Raw genomic sequence first — 17363 nt, forward strand, 5'->3', positions numbered from 1 at the left:
CTACATGGGATTTAATAACTACTCATCAGTCACTCTACCCAGACAGGAATAGGGATGAGCAGCTGGCTTAAGAATCTGAATAGTTGTAGTGGTGGAATGTCATTAGCATGTGGATGATGGGAAGAGACAAAGCATAAAAGGAATCCAGAGAGTGGTAAGTTTTTGGTATTCAATATGCAGTGTCAAAAACCTTTAGTGGTCAACTAATAACTGGGTTCCAAAGTATGTTCAAGAGAAGTCAGAGTATGGAGGCAAAATAATGATCAGAGAAGGCAAGGGATGAGGACAAAATTACTTTGCTGGTTTTAGAGCAAATGTTTAAATGAATTGGAAGGGTAGGATTTGGTCTTTAAGAGTCTGAACCATTTACTTGCAGCTCTGTGACCCATCACTATGGTCAGGAGGCTTTTCTCATCTGATCAGAAGGCTTGGGAGTCGAGGCCACTATATGTGATGGTTATAGTGACTGTTGTTGCCATTTTCATTGTTTTCTTGGTATTGGGTGAAAATTCAAGGGAATTCAAGTGGACATTGATTAGGCAGCTCTCTGAGTTTGTTTTTTGGGGCAAAAAGAGAGGCACACTCAAAGATGTGTTCTACATCTGGATTCACTTGACCGAAGAATGCCAGGCTCCATTTTTTAATGTAAATTTCAGCTCAGGACAGTTTTTTTTTTTTTTTTTTTTTTTTAAATTCCTTCCTCAACTGTTGTGTGTTACGAGACTCTGTAAAATAGTTGCTGGTTTCCACCCCAAAGGTGGCTGCATGTCAGTGGTGGATGAAGTGTAGTTTGTGTATTACTTTAAATTTGTAAAACATTTTTTGGAATCCTCTTCTTGTTTTCAGGTGATTTTTGGTAACCTTCATCAGCTTGTTGGTTTTCCTTGAATTTTATAATGTGTGGAGGAGTCTGTTACAAGAGATGGCTTTCCTGATTCACAAGAATTTTCCAGATTTTGAACATTTTTTCTGTCCCAAATTGGGAGGAAGAGGTGAAATCTTGAAAATTTTCACAAACCAATAATCCGAAAAATCGTGTGAATCTGGTCAATCAAAATGTTTTGTTTCAGTTTTCAACCTTTTATTGTTTTTAACCTTTAAAAAGCAAAAATAAACTGACATTTTGAAGTGCAAAGTTATTTAAAATGAAAAAGCAGAATTTTTTGTTTGGATGTTTTCTAAAGAGGACACTTCAACAATTTAGAAATTATTTTTTCAAACGTTTTTGAATTTTGAGTTTTGCCAGAACCAACTCTCTCCCACAAATAGTTTTGGTTTCAAAGCATAGGCATTTTCTAATGACAAAAATGTTTCTTCGGAAAATTCCTGACCTGCTCTATTTGTTATGTACTATGGGAGTTTGCTGTTGACCTCAGTGGGGTCAGGACTTTACCCCTTATGTCAGCAGAGGCCTTTCAGAAGATGGTATTAAACATTAAGTAGCACAGTGGGACCCTGATCTCAGGATATCTAGATGCTACTGTATTATGAATAATTAATAATAAAATAATTGAGAGAAGACTAGAGGTTTAGATTGATGCCTTTCCTCATAGATTGTTTGACTGAAAATTCAGTCAAAGGATGGTCGGAAAACACTTAGCCAGTCAACATGCAGCGCTAAGAACTGAGGTTAAGAGAGCTAGCTAGTGCTTGTGTAGGAAACCACATTTCCTCTATAGAAAGCTCAAGAGAGTGGAGAGCAGTGCTAAGCGAAGAGCATAAAGGAAGGACTGAGGATCAAAAGAAGCCTTACTTCACAGAAAATATGTATCAGATCCCAGTCTTCTGATGGGCAAAGATTCAGTGTCGCTAATCAGAATAGAAGACAATCACAAGAGTAAATCTGTTCTTACTGTAGCTGGAAATAAAAATCATGCACTATATATAATCTTAGTTGGAACTAGAACTTAGAGTTGTAACTGTTGATGCTCTGGAGAATCACAATAATATGTGTTTCTGACAATACATGTGGTCAGTCATAATATAATCTTAAATATAGGCAATAGCTATGCCATCTCAACTTGTGAGCTTGTCAGGTCTCATAAACTAGCAGATTGAACTTGGTCAGCGCTTGGATGGGAGGCCTCTCTGAAAACCAAAAGTGGGGTTTGTAATTCAGTTGACCGCACTCTTCTTTGAATCTGAATTGAACCAGCGGCCCAGCATGATTCATGGAGACAGGGGTGGGAGCAGAAGCAGACTGTGCTGCTGGAGATGCTGTATTTCAGATGACATATAAAACCCAAATCTTGACCATTTCTTGTTGTTAAACATCTTGGGAAACTTTTCACAAGAGTAGGGGTGGCTGCTCTGATACCTGGCCAATTTCCAATGTGAATAACAATTGCATTCTGTCTATTTAAGGCTTTATCACTTTCATCGATAAAGTATTTTCTTCATTTCCTAATCTTGATTTATTGTCTGGGTGGAGTGAAATGGCTCCTATATGTAATTTGTAATTCTGTAATAAGATTCGGTGCTTCTGTGCAATATAAAATAAATGATCTATGAAATGATTTTGGGAATAATTATGGGTAATTATGTATAATCACACTCTCCAACCCATTTCAGCACCTCTGTTGACTTGGTCACTGGTGACCATTGGAATCATTGGTGTTCAAATGTTAGGGGTGTCTTACCAGTGCAAGGATTAAAATTTATATTATGGCCAAAATGTTCAAATCCTGGTATTCTAAATCCATAGTGAGCCACCTGAATAAAAGTGCTCTGATGTTTAGCTGGAGGAAATTCAGGTGCCCAACTTTAGACATTTTTCAAAAATGTGTGTTTTATTTATAAAGATAGTGGGCCCTATTCTCATTTACATGATTGCCTCTTTGTAGCGTTGTGCAGTACAAAAGGGGCCTTAGTGTAAATGTAAATGAGAAGCATCCCCCTCCTTTTTTAGTTTTCTCTATATCTCTTATTTTGCAGTACTCTACTGTACTATTTTATTTTATTTTTTTTATAAAAGCTGGTAGTTTACATACACAATAATAAGTTATACTTCTTTTACATGGAAGTTAAAGGCCACTGCTTTTTAAGTGCTTTTCGATGAAAGAAGAAATTTCCTTGCTTAACATGCCAACTTCTTGAATGTTTCATTCTTTGAAATGGCAAATAAGGAGGCGGATCATACACTGTATTTTCCAACTCCGTTTAAATGAGCAGATTGGTTTGGTCAACAATTTGACCTACCTTCTTTTTCTTACATTTGTTTGTGAAGTCCATGCATTTCTTTGAGTCTCCAAAAAGTCCACAAACCCTAAACGATCTTTTTCCTTAAAGAATGAACACCTCACAATGGCACCGGCTCCAGCTCAGCAGCCAGTGTTTACATAAGATAAAGCTCTGAAAAGAGAACAGGTTTCAGTTGAAAATTTTCAAAGATTTTTTTGTAACAGTGAATAGAATGGGTTGAAAAGTGTGTGTTTAGGAAATTTAAAATAGGAATTGAAGCAAACATTGCCATTTCATATTGAGAAGCCTATTTCCTGGATAATACAGCTGTTTTCATTTAGAAGATGTGGTTGCTGAAGCATTAGCACTGGAAAGTGGATTCCACTGAATCACAAACATACCTCTTGTAGACTACCTTACAGTTGAGTGGGTTAGTTTAAAAAGATTTTCTTCAGGCTGTTGTTAGCATGAGAAGACTGAATCTGAATGAGATGCAAATGAGAACCTTTTGCATTACTGTAACGACATTCATTGTGCAGAGTGAGGTTAGAAGTGTAAGTGCAAAGGTGGTGTAGCTATGAGATTCTGTAGCTAGAAATGAGGGGGTTTTATTCTTAATTTGACAGAGCCTTACATAACAGTTATCATGAAATATTTAGTACCAGGATTTGTGGTTTAGTTTTATTTTGAATATTCTAATTTAACAAATGTATTTTAATAGGTTTTCACCAAACCTTAAAAGAACACCTGGCTCTAGGGGAACTTTAATGTTAATTCTATTGAAACGTCAATCTGTCTTCCAGGAGGAAAGAAAAGAGAGACTATTACCATAAATAGCAATAAAAATCCTATAAACATAGACCCCAATCCAGCAAAGACTTATGCACATGCTTAAAAGAGTAGGGGTGAAATTCTGGCCCCAATGTGAGTTTCCCATTGGCTTTATTGGGGCCAGGATTTCATAGTGGTAATAATCCCAATTACTTCTCTGAGACCACTACTAAGGCTTGATCATGCACCAGTGAAGTCAAATGGGAGTTCAGCAATTAACTACAGTGGGAACAGGATCAGTCCCCCAGTATGCAAAGTTAAGCGCATGTTGCAGGATCAACCTCCCTTGTAAACTTCAAAAGGCCATTAAAAGATGGACTGATTTCTCTGACAACCCCAGCAGCCCTCCTCCTGGATCCTGCCCAACTTCTTGACAAGGAACAGGTAGGCATTTTTGAAAGATGAGCATTAAACATGTCAGCAATAAATGCCTTTTATAAACTGTTGGCTTTTGAGTTGAGTATTTTACACAGCTTAACCAGAAATCCATGATTCAGGAACAGAGGAACAGGGAATCAGCAGCATATGCCTATCTTGTGAGAGGTAAATATGTAGAACACTGTTTTAAAATGATTTTTGACTGTCTTAGGAAAAGGCTGTTCTCCTGCAGCCACTGCCTCTCTGTGGTGGTCAAGCAGTATGACAGCAGGACTGTAGTTGGGCTGTGTTTCAGACCTGTGTCCACAGTCTGGCACATGGCTTCCTTACCCCGATTCAGTGACATTTTACAGACAATGCAAAGTTTGTCTCACAATTACTTCACGGTGGCGCTTCCCCTCCCCAAAGTAGCTGTAAAAATATCTACTGTGTTTATCCTACTAAGGGAGTCAATAAACCTCTTTCTCTTCTCTCATTTAAAATATCTCCCGTTTAACAGTTTTAAGTTACTTCATAATGTTCGCTGAGTTAGTCCTATTGCATTTTTTCACTGAGAAGAGCATTTGTAGTTTAATAGAAAGTACTCTGTGCTCTTGGCTTTTAGAGTATTTGAGATCTGGAGCCTTTGAGCTTCCCAGATATCAGCTGTCTAACGAAGCTTGCAGTAGGAGCACAGAGAATATAATCATTTCATTTCTCCATGTATGCTGCTTAAGATACTTTAACAATTATGAAGATTTTACAGCCTATTTGTTTAAAAATGGTTCTGAACTTACCTTTATGCAAAATCAAAGTTTGAAAACAAATGTTCTCCTGGCAAAGCGCCAGGTGAATTTTTCATAGGATTGAATGGAATTTGCATATGAAATTACAAATTTCTGGAAGGTGCAATTTCACGTTTTTTTTTCTCAAATATAAATTGACCCATATGGTACCCCTGACCACAAGGCTGTTTATGTGTGTTTATCATTTTGTGCTAGGATAAAATGAATAGGAAGGAATTCTTTATTTAAAAACTAGACACGCGGCAGAGGCAAAGTAGAGACTGGATAAATGTTTGAATTTTGGAGTCAGATACTCAAATCCCTATTTTTAGCTGATTGGATCACACACATGTATGTGTAGATCTATAGTGTGTGTGTTGGTGTATGTACCTGCATATAATATGTATTTGTGTAAGAAGCAGTGGGAGTTTGGGATGTGCAAAGTATGCAGAAATTAGCCTACTTTTGCACTATACGATATACCTTTACGTGAGGCACACTGAAAGCACCATATGAATATTCCTAGTGCTACTGGAAAAGAGACCAATCAGTCTTTCCAACCAATTTTTTAAAAAAATATGTATTTGGCTTCTATTCATTCAAGTCAATGATAAAAATGTTCATCTGTATTCTTGTCAAATTTAAATGACAAGACTCGAGAAAGTTTAAAAGAAATAAAAAAGAGTCTCCGATATACTATTGGCCCCATAACTGATTCTTTTGTCGAAAAGCTGATGAGTTTTGAATCCCATTCCTCATCCTGTGACAGCTAATTATGCAACACTTGGGATATTGTGCTGAGTACTTTGTTTTTTTCTCTGCCTGAAACTTCTTACAGTAGGTTATGAGCAGTCTGATGAGTACTTTTATGAGCTAATAAACCTCCTGCATGATTCTGTTCTGACTGATGGATGAAGTCCTCTGTCTGGAACGAGGTAAATTTAACATCCCAGCTAATGACTTTGATATAGGGTACACAAAGATGCAGAATATAATGAATAAAACTGAAGGACCTTCTCAAAAGTGCAAACTGAGGTAAAAATATGTGATATAATAATGATGAAATCCTAGCCGGATTGAAGTCAATGGCAAAATTCCCATTGACTTCTTTGGGGCCAGGATTTAACCCATAGTTTCTATTTATGAAAGATGCATTTTTCTGTTGATAAATATCATTATTGGGAACTTGTTATAGCAGGTTTCTTTTAAGATTATCCTTGTAACAATCACCTACAGTGTTACATTTTACTTACTAAGAACGATATATAACACCATAGTACCGGGGTAGCATAGGCAGAGTATTTAGCGAGTTCCAAATCTTAAATAATGATCCTTTCTCACAGTGAAGTTAATTCGCAATTTCAGAGCCAGACAAGTCTGTAAAAAACTAATGCAACGAGGCTTTCTGTTTAATTAGACCATTATAGGTGTCTGTTAATGCCCAGGACTGTTTTTGTTGTTGTTTTTTATTCATTTTTTTTAAAAATCGCTTTTTCATCTTCATGATGCTTTCATTTGCAGAGTTGGTCATTTTCCAAAAGATTTTGTAGCCACCTGGTGTACTAAAAATAGGTTCTCACAAATATTATCTTTTCGTGTTTACATACATGAGCATATGTCCTGACTTTGCATCCTAGTCTTTAGTACATGTGCATCAGAGGAATACAAGGTAAAAAGAAAGTATTTTTCTTTTAGTCAGTAATATGTCATACTAAGAATACACAGAGGAAATGTACAGGTGTACCGTAACTATTTGTGTACTAGCCTATTAAAATTAAATTAATTTTTTTAAAACTCTCTAAATTTTTTTATCCTCAGATGCAGACCGACATTGTGAAATAGTTGGAAATCCTCTGAAGATCAAAAGCACTAGAAAACCACTGTCTTGTATCATTGGGTATTTAGGTGGGTATTTTCCCTTTGAGGAAAGTGAGTAAAGTGAGATGTCAATATTTTAACCGTATTTAAAAATCCTACTCACCAATAAGGGAACTCATAACAACATGGCAGCGGTATGAATAAGAAAATACATCTGAGCTTTTAATAATGTGCTATTGTAATGGTTTGAGTTTGCAATATTTAGTTAGACTGCCTTTAGTCATCAGTGTAAAATGGCATATGTAGCATATGAAAAATAATCTGGCAATCTGATTTTTTTTTTTTAAATTTTTACCTCAGTGGTAACGAGGAGTCCGGTGGCACCTTTAAAGACTAACAGATTTATTTGTGCATAAGCTTTCATGGGTAAGAAATACACTTCTTCAGATGCCTGGAGTGAAAATTACAGATACACGCATAAATATACTGGCACATGAAGAGAAGGGAGTTACCTTACAAGTGGAGAACCACTGATGACAAAGCCAGTTCAGTCATGGTGGATGGGGTCCACTCCCAATAATTGATGTGTCAATACCAAGAGAGGGGAAAATTGCTTTTATACTGGGTCAGCCACTCCCAGTCCCTATTTAAGCCCAAATTAATGGTGTTAAGTCTGCAAATGAATTGTAGCTCTGCTGTTTCTCTTTGAAATCTGTTTTTGAAGTTTTTTTGTTGAAGAACGGCTACTTTTAAATCTGTTATTGAATGTCCAGGGAGATTGAAGTGTTCTCCTACTGGTTTTTGTATGTTGTCATTCCTGATGTCTGATTTGTGTCCATTTATCCTATTGTGTAAAGACTGTCTGGTTTGGCCAATGTATATGGCAGAGGGGCATTGCTGGCACGTGATGGCATATATCACATTGGTAGATGTGCAGGTGAATGAGCCTCTGAGGGTGTTGCTGATGCAGTTGGGTCCTCTGGTGTTGCTAGAGTACATATGGGGACAGAGTAGGCAATAGGGTTTGTTACAGGGATTGGTTCCTGGGTTAGTGTTTCTGTGGTGCGGTATGTAGTTGCTGGTGAGTATTTGCTTCAGGTTGGGGGGCTTCAGGTTGTGGGGCAGACTACAAAAGCAGCTTTGCCTCTCCTGGAACTGACACCTCGTCCTCTGTTATTGGGAGTGGACTACATCCATCCTGATCGAATTGGCCCTGTCAGCACTGGTTCTCCACTTGTAAGGTAACTCCCTTCTCTTCATATGTCAGTATATTTATGCCTGTATCTGTAATTTTCACTCCATGCATCTGAAGAAGTGGGTTTTTAACCACGAAAGCTTATGCCCAAATAAATCGGTTAGTCTTTAAGGTGCCACAGGACTCCTCATTGTTTTTGTGGATACAGACTAACACGGCTACCCCCTGATACCTCAGTGGTGCCATTTTCAAAAGCACTCAATGTTGGTCTTGAAAAGGAGCAGAGTTAGGCCAATACTGAGCACTTTTCAAAATTTCATTCTAAGATGTTACCAATTTTTTCTAACCTACCAACCCGCTTAGAAAGATGTGATGTTATCCAGTACAAAAACAAAAAAGAGACTGTATCAGCATGTTATGACATGTTTGGATCACAGCTGATAGGAAGAAAAAGTGGAAGAAGGGGGTACTGGAGAGAAGGGAATAAAGGCGATTCCAGTATTTTTAGCTTAATATTAATAAATCAAAAACTGTCATCTTCAAAAGCGGCCACTGATGGCAATTAAATATTTATGCATTCACTACAGAGATAGTGAAAGCCCTTTGAGCTATAGTATTCCATATAAAGACATCAATCTAATTCTTAGAGGAGCAAGGAAGTAGAGATAAGCATTAAGAATAAGCAGAGCAACAAAAAATGAACCAAGTATTACCCTGGTGTAAATCTGAAGTAATGCTATGAAGCCAATGGTGTTACTCTCAATTTACACACACAGAACCCACAGTCCTGATACAGACTAACATGGCTACCACTCTGAAACCTGTCAGAATAAATAATAAAGGTCTCAGGATTTTTCCCACATTAATAAACTGATGTCTAAAATTGACAAATAGGAATTTTTAGGAAGAGTCCTGGGCAGATGTTCTTTATTAATCTGGACATCTTTTGGCCTCAAAAGTACCAAAACATATATTCTTGCCCCTCAGTAGTGGCCTTATGCTTATCAAGGGAAAAACACAGCTGCTTGTTCCCTAAATAGCTGCAAATTCAACCTCAAGCATTCTAGTTTCTTACGCTGAGTTGAATTACCTGGGCCTATGTGGGAAAACGGAGGACAGCATATTCCCATGAAGTATTATCTCCCTGAAAGTGGGCTTGCAGAGTGAAAAAGATGAAATTATTATGAAAAGATTAATGATGATAATATTCGCTCTGATTTACTTTTGCTAATTTGTTTATTTTGATTAAAAATCTGAACAGTACAACAGATGAAATAGCTCCACAAAAGGTAGCTAGCAGGTGGCTTTTAGTGTTGCTGTCTGTGCATATTTGAATAAAATAAAGTCTGACCTTATACAATCTCTAGGATATTGTTTTGCTTCTAAAATTCATCCCATGCCATATCTCAGAGGTCTGCTTGAGCAACAGGTTTGCTTTTCATTTTTTTCATACCATTCCATCAAATATTTGCTAGAATACATTTAGTTATGCCTCATAGGAAATCATTTTTTCTCTTCACTCCTTGAAAGAATGTCGAAAGAACTTCCACTTACCCACTCATTCTGCATCCTGGCTTTCCATTATCCCTTTTCTGCTTCTTGAGGAGTGCATTGCACAGCAGGACTACGCATTAAAGATCGGCCCCTCCTTGGAGAGATTTGGGATTACTTCCTGTGCAATCAATTTAGCTTTCACTGTGTGTAGGGAACAGAAACCCTGAAGTGAATCTTGCTTACTTGAGTGTCTTATATTGCCCATTAGTGCATTCCTGCTCTTCCACTTGGCAGACCTAGGTCAACATTTGTACCTGTGGCAGTTGAGAAGAGATGAGTTGGAGTGGCAGATGCTCAGTACCTCTGAAAATTAGGCCATTTATTTAGGTTCCTAATTTGAGTCAACTTAAAAAATGTTGTCCCTAATTTTATTTTCATTTTTGGTATTTTGATTGCCTTAGCAGTATTTCGTGAGATAGATATAACCCCTTTGAGGGTAAGGTTTCTAATTTACTATAGCCCAAATCCTCAAAGTTATTAGGCACTTAACTGTCACTGAAGTCAATGACAATTAGGCACACTAAATACTTTTGAGGATCTGAACCTCTGTGTTTATGCAGTGTCTAGCACCATATCCAACCTGGTTGGCTTCAAGGCATTAGCACAGTATAAATGTTAATAAGTGCTTGAAGTATTAATTTACCTTACTTTTGATCTCTGAAATGGAAATATAAAATGAGTCATGCTTAGTGGTTATGTGTTGTGCTGCTATGCAGCTGACCTAAATGAGATCCCTAGGATATGACCCAATATTGATTTTCCAGGTAATCTTAATTCTGGCATTTCCTAACTTTTGTGTGGTTGACTTTATAACCTGAGTAATGTTCTTTTCACATAGTTTTTGTTGTGTGTAATTTCCTAGGTTTTTAAAAAGGAAACTGGAAAAAACAAATTCTATCATATTGTCACCCACATGGGTCATCAGCAGGGTTAGAACCTTTAGATCCATCGCGCAGACCTCTGCCACTTGAGCTAATGGATTAATTGATAGTAATAATAGGTTGCTATCCTCTCTGGACCAGCACTAGAGGGGCTGGGACACTTTGCCAGAGGGTTTCACAGATATTTGCTGACAGCAGAGGAATGATGAGACTCAGGAATCTTAAGCTCCATTTCAGGCTCATTTCAGGCCTCCGTTCCTAGCAGAAGCCGCGGGATGGGAGAAGCCCCCGTGCACATGCACACCCACCCCACCCCCAAGACCCCATCCCTGGCAGAAGCCGCCAGACAGGGGAAGCTCCAGCAGCTCACCCGCCCATCCATAGCAGAAGCTGCAGGATGGGGGAAGACCCAACACCCATCTCCCCTCGCCCCCATCCCCAGCAGAGGTGCGGGGAGTAGCTGGGAAGACCCAGCACCCGGACCCCCGCTGGGGCCCTGGGACTGGAGGGGCTCTCACTCCCCCCTGCTGCCCTGGTGTGGCACAGGGACAGCGTATCTCCCATCAGTAGGGAGGGGCAGAAAGGAGAAAATGGGTTGGGGACCACAGTTGTGGGGGACAGAGCCCCGTGGCTGCCCCTCCGCCTAGGAACCAGAGAAACATGCCGGCCACTTCCGGGGAGCACCTGAGGTCAGCACCGCCCAGAACTCGCACCCCGAACCCCCTCCCATGCCCCAACCCCTTGCCCCAGCTCACATCCACTCGTGCACGCAAACTGCCTCTTGGAGCCCACACCCCAACCCCTCAGCCCCAGCCCAGAGCCTCCTGCTCCCCAAACCCCTCATTCCCAGCTCCACCCCAGAGCCTGCACCCCCAGCTGGAGCCCTCACCCCCCCACACACTCCAACTCCCAGCCCAGAGCCCTGTCCCACACCCTGAACCCCTCATTTCTGGCCTCACCCCAGTTCTTCTGGCCCAAGGCCCCAGGAAACCTTAATTTGCCTCTGGGAGTGTATCTCTAGTGGGGAGATCCTGCTGCCCGTTCCCCGTAAGCATTATTCTTTCTGCACCATTCGCTCCAAACTGCCCTTGTCCTGCTTCTGTCTCTAACCCACCCGGGCTCCTCATCCAGCTAGGCCCAGTCTCCAGCCCTCCTGAGGCTTCTCATCCCAGTCCCAGTCTCCTTTCCCAGCAAATCCTTGTCTCGCCCTCCTGGAGTTCCTGTGTCAGCCCTCGCCCAATCCCTGTCCCAATCTTCTTCGTGAGCCATTCCCACATCCCAGCTCTTCCCACGTCCCCGTCTCTGTGTCCAGCCAGCCCTCGCCCCACCCCCAGCTCCTCATCCAATCTCTCTCTCCCCCTTCCCCAGCTCAGGTCATGCCCTGCCCTCCAGCTCATGTTTTCCTTTTCCACGCTGTGTCTTCCCTCCTCATCCCAGTCTCCTTGCCCAGCCAGTCCCAGACTCCCCCATCCCAACTCCTCAGCCCAGTTTCCTTTTCTCCACCCTGCCAGCCTCTCTCCGCCTCCCTCTCCAGGCTCCTTATCCCCTTCAACTTATCTCCCCTCACTGACCCCTCAGTCCGGCTTTTCTCATTTCGATCAGGAAGCTTCCCCCTCCATCCTGTCTGGGTGCAGCAGGGGGAGTTATTGCGAGCACAGGGGAGAGAGAGCGGCTGCCTGCTCTAAGTTCAGGTGCCCTGCCTTGGCCCGCAGCTGTAAGCAGGGAAAGTGCAGCTGAGCCCCAGCAGGCGCATGCTCAGTGTGGACCGATACTTCAAAAAATGTGTCAAACTCTGATAAGTCTCTGCTGAGCAGGTGTCAACTGCAGTTTTTCAAAGGCTTCTAACTTGGCAAATGTGTGCAGATTTTCATGGGGAAACCAAGGCACATTGGTGACACCTAGCTATGCCCCTCCCCCACGTGGATACATTTTAAGACTGTTGCAAAGCATGGAGGCAATAGAGCTTTTTAAGAAAAGTTCATCCGAATTTTAACCTGGGGAAAACAATGTAATTTTCTTTTGCTTCTCTCTCAGAAACAGCCTAACCGTTTTGGCTGAAATTAACCCTCTCCCATCACCCCTCAGAATAGATCTGCCTGAGGCAGACACTCAGCATGGAAAATTTCAGGCCAAATGACTAAAGTTTGGCAAAGTTATAAACACCTAAAAGCAGGGTTATAATGGGAGATGTTGGGCAACTTTAATAATATGAACTGCTACTAGACCCAACTGTAATATAATATACACACACAAACATATTATAAGGGTTTTAACTGAATAAATGTTAGAAGCTCGTTTGCCCTAATCTGAGGGTCAAATGTGATTTTTTTTTTTTTTGTCCAGCACAAAACTTCAAAGGAATTTGCTGAGATGTCTTTTCCCCTACCTACTGAACACACGCAGTTAAGCAATCATGGTAGTTACCACAAGCAGCCCAGATGTTTCACATTAGGGAGAGCCATGGTAGCAAAGACTTGAGACTGAGTCATTGTGTAAAAATTTGGAAAAATTCTAGGCCTGAAGAAATTGACTTTGAGTTCACTGGAAAATTAAATGTGCTTTTAATAGATAAAATGAGTAGATAAAACGTTCGTAAATATTTCATTTTAAATCTCCTCCCCCCTCAACCCCAACAGAGATTCATCCTGCAATGAAACCTAATGTAGTCCGGTCAATGCCAAGCCTTCAAACCCCAGCTGCGAAACGAATGCTCGCAACCCCTAATCATTCATCCCGAAGTATTTTGGGGAAAAGAAACTACAGCCATCACAATGGACTGGAGGGTATGTAAAACTGGGATTTTTTAAAAAAAAGTTAGGAATCTTTTTATGTGAACTAACAAGTATTGCATCTGTGAACTGAGAAAACTGAAATTTTGGCTATTCAGTTAAGTATAAGATACACTAGTAGTATATTACAGTACATTAAGGAATGGATCACAAATTTCTAAATAAAGCAACAGACTACAAGCATAATAATTGTCCTAAGGATGCAGCTTTATGAATGTTGCTGCCCTGTGTAGTTAGCACATTCCCCACAGTAATAGTTTTTAAAATTCACTGGGAAGAATAGAATCTATGCATTCACAGCTCTGCTTTGAATATAGATCAGAGTTGTACATTGGTACTAAAATTTGTGCAAGATATATTTGGCATATTTGTGTTGTCAGTTTTAAATGTCATGACTGTGGTGCGTAATGCATTGGAACTGGTTATAGATCTTAAGCTCTATCTCATCAGATTACTTTGGTTTTGCAGTCCTCAAGCTGATGATATTTTTTGCATTGTTTCCTAGTAATCTGCACTGTTTGCATAAGTGATCAGAAAAAGAATAAAAATAAGGGGAACAAGTGTAGCAATGGAGATTCTTTGCACTGTTGTTGAAAAAATATTTTTCAGTGATGTCCTTGATTGAATTTTGCCACATTGTATTTATTTATGTACAGCTAGAAGAGTTGATTACACTTCCTGCTGGTTTACAAACACTGTTGTAATTATTGTATGCATACAGTGTATATAACTTGGTTGAAATATTTGGCTGAAATTCTCTGAGCTGCATTTGGTAGGGAAGAGGGAAAGATAACTTCTAGCCATCTTGTGGCCCAAGATTCTGGGGCTCAGGACCAGTCCAGTTCCTTCTGTAAATTAGAACAGTTTATGCCTTGCGGTCCTTTAAGCCCGGTTTCCAGCTGCTTTGCTTCATGGTGTAGTGCAAAGCAGTCAGAGTGGACATGAAAATTGAGCAAATATATTGTAAAGGTTTGGGAGTAATTATGAAGGTGACTCAAAACTATTTTAAAGTGTTCTTGTACTCCAAAAAGTGACTTTGCTATGGTATCTTTCTGGTGTTTACATCATCACCATAACCTTAAGATTCTGCAACTGAAACTAAATGAACCATTCTATCCGACATGCAAGTCAGAATAGAATCTAGCTCATTCTCCTTTCATTGTGTTGGCTCTATTTAGCTAACAGGAGTGAAAAGTAATACAGTATATTATATTCAGTAAAATAAGCAGATCTGACTGAATACAAATGAATAACAGATCAATGGAATAAAAAAATCCATTTAGTCCTCTTTCGGTGTAGAATTCCACTGTATGCTTTTGAACTAACATACGTAAATCTTCAAATACCATAGATTACTAGCTAGTTGATATAAAAGTCCATTCTGCAATGAAACTGGGAAGCATGAAATTCTGCCCTCTCCAATGTAATGAATCCTCATTTTGGTTTATCCGAGCAAGGCAGTGAGGAGGTAATATGGAACCGGATTTATGGAATCACATATGGAAAAAAAATGAAAACACTTTGTGATTATTATTATTATTATTATTTTGCCTCAAAAGTGCCATGTTGGAGGGGAGAGAAATTGTCTCTTCATAGAGAGTGTAGATATTAGAAATGGAAAGAGATGTTCGACCATTAAGTCTCTCCCCCTGCCATCACAGAAGTAATTGAAGAAGTATTTTATGGTCTATTTGACAGGCTGTATTCTAACCTGGAGAGCCATTCCAACTCCTTTTAATCTGGTCCAATCCTGTTCTCCCATCTTTGACTACATATGTTGTTTGATCCACACCACCTGTTAGCCAGTACCATCCTGAAAACAAGTTCTAGAGGGAGCTATGTACCTATTTTGTCTTCCTGTGTTTTAATCATTTAAAAGCCCATAAGAAATAGATCTTATTAGAAGGCTGGTACACTCTGTTCATATGCATAAACCTAGGATTTCCTCCTGAATACGCACTAAGGAGGATTACAAGATTTACCAAAGCCTCTCTTTGCTAAATATTAATTATATACATTCTAATATTTGCATTCTAAGTGAATATGGTGCTGCATAGCAGATTGATGGTACCAAAACAGTCCCTGTCTCAAAAATTCTACTGTCCAAAACAGACAGACCAAGACAAGACAGAATTTACACATGGATGGCTGTTGCATTAGAGTTTGAATGATTCATAGAGTAGATGTTTCCTTAGATTTTATTTGGGAGTTTGGCATAAGTTAGCAGGGAGGCTGCTCTGGAAATATGGGCCGGGGTAATGAACATCATGAGTTTTTCTTATTACAGTGACACTTGCTAAGTCACAGCTACATTTTGTGTATGTTCTAGTGAAAATGTCATCCTGTTTTTTTTTTTGTTTTTTTTTTTTACCCACACTTACAAAGCGCTGTCTTAAAAAAATGGATGATGGATAAAATATTCTGGTTATTCATTTATCTGAAGCAATTATACATAAATGAGAAGTATTTGGATCTTAATTCAGTGTGCAAATAGTCAAATAATGCCACTACACAGTAAGCAGATAATCTAACTGCTAAAACGTGCTATCCAGTGGGGCAGGGCCACAACTGTGTGAATCTTATTAATATAAAGAGTATTATGCATTAAAGTGAAGTGCACTGCGCAGGCCAAATGCAGTCTGACGTAGGAAATGATGGTCTTGTTGTAAAGCACTGCATTGTTTCAGGAGATCTGGATTATATTCCTGAGTCAGTCATAGATTCCTTGTGGGACAGTGAGCAAGACATTTATCATGCTTGCCTCAGTTCCCCGTCTGTAAAATGGGGATAATGATACTTCCCTAAAGCACAGGAATGCTGTGGCAGTAAATTCATTAATGTTTGTGAGGGACTCGGCTTGTGAGGGTGTCCACAGAAGGACCTACATAAATAGCAAGACCATTTCAAAATATGTTTTGTTTCTTTTACTAAAACAGTCTCAATATTCTCTTCAAAGTAAACTTCCTCAGAAAAATAACTACCATAGAGCACCATCCATTCTGATGAGCTTGTTTGACTGACAAAGCACCAACATGGCTAATTGTGCTAGGGTGTCCTACGTGGGATAATACTTAATTGGTAAGCAGGACTTTAGTGAAAAGATTTATTCTACATTTTAAAATAACTCGCAAATTTTAAATTTGTCATTTCCTTGAATTATTTTTGATGGGGAGTAGATCATTTCAAGGAGAACAGATATTTCTAGGTTACAGTGACCATCTGTACTCTGTAGAGTTCTGTTAAGATAACTATCTTAATTCCTGTTCTGACATACTCTTTAATTAGATCTCTGCATGCCATAGCACATGAAGTCTGTGGAATAGCTACTGGGGCATCTGACGATATACAAAAGCCCCGAATGCAGTGACAGAAAAACAATTTCCACAAGCGATTAGTGTACACAGAATCCGTTTTTCTTTTTTCTTTTGATGGACAGCCTAAAAGGCATTTTCTAAGTAATAGAATGTAAAACTTCACAAACTCAGTACCCAGGATAACCTTCCTTTGTACCTTCTTTATAACATTCCAAACTGTTTTGGCTCTTCTAACAGTTTGCAGCAGGTTTCCTTAAATATTACTCACTCACTCAGGGGAGGAAGCAATGATGTCAAGAAACCTGATGTCCTCAAGTGGATTGTATCAGACAAATCGTTTTCAATAAAAAGGTTCCCTGATGATGTAGTTTATTATAGAGGAATCAGATTAATGGAGTTGCACCAAGTTAGGCAACTGGACAGATTGTGGCCTAGATAACATGTGACTGGCACACTAGAAGGGACAAGATATATGGACCCGAATCAAGACTATTGCTGTTTGTTTTGGAGAGTCATGGTGTCATACCATGGCTATCTTGGGTTGGATTTTCCTACCATATTATCATCATTATTATTATTATGCAACCTAGTGTGTGCTAGTGCCTTATAGACATAGACTGAGATAAAACCCTGTCCAGGAAAGTTTACAATCTAAAATC

General features: G+C 39.5%; 1 protein-coding gene across 1 annotated transcript in view; it reads left to right on the top strand.

The window, feature by feature from the left end:
- The window catches only part of MTA3 (metastasis associated 1 family member 3), a 195623-nt gene that overhangs the window by 165940 nt on the left and 12320 nt on the right, over positions 1 to 17363 (top strand). The window contains exons 15-16 of the mRNA XM_084624202.1: positions 6972 to 7058; positions 13238 to 13384. Coding sequence (XP_084480328.1) covers positions 6972 to 7058; positions 13238 to 13384 — 234 coding nt within the window. The remainder of the gene's footprint in view (positions 1 to 6971; positions 7059 to 13237; positions 13385 to 17363) is intronic.

The sequence above is a fragment of the Lepidochelys olivacea genome, assembly GCF_965140295.1.
Source record: "Lepidochelys olivacea isolate rLepOli2 genome assembly, chromosome: 3".
NCBI lineage: Eukaryota > Metazoa > Chordata > Testudines > Cheloniidae > Lepidochelys > Lepidochelys olivacea.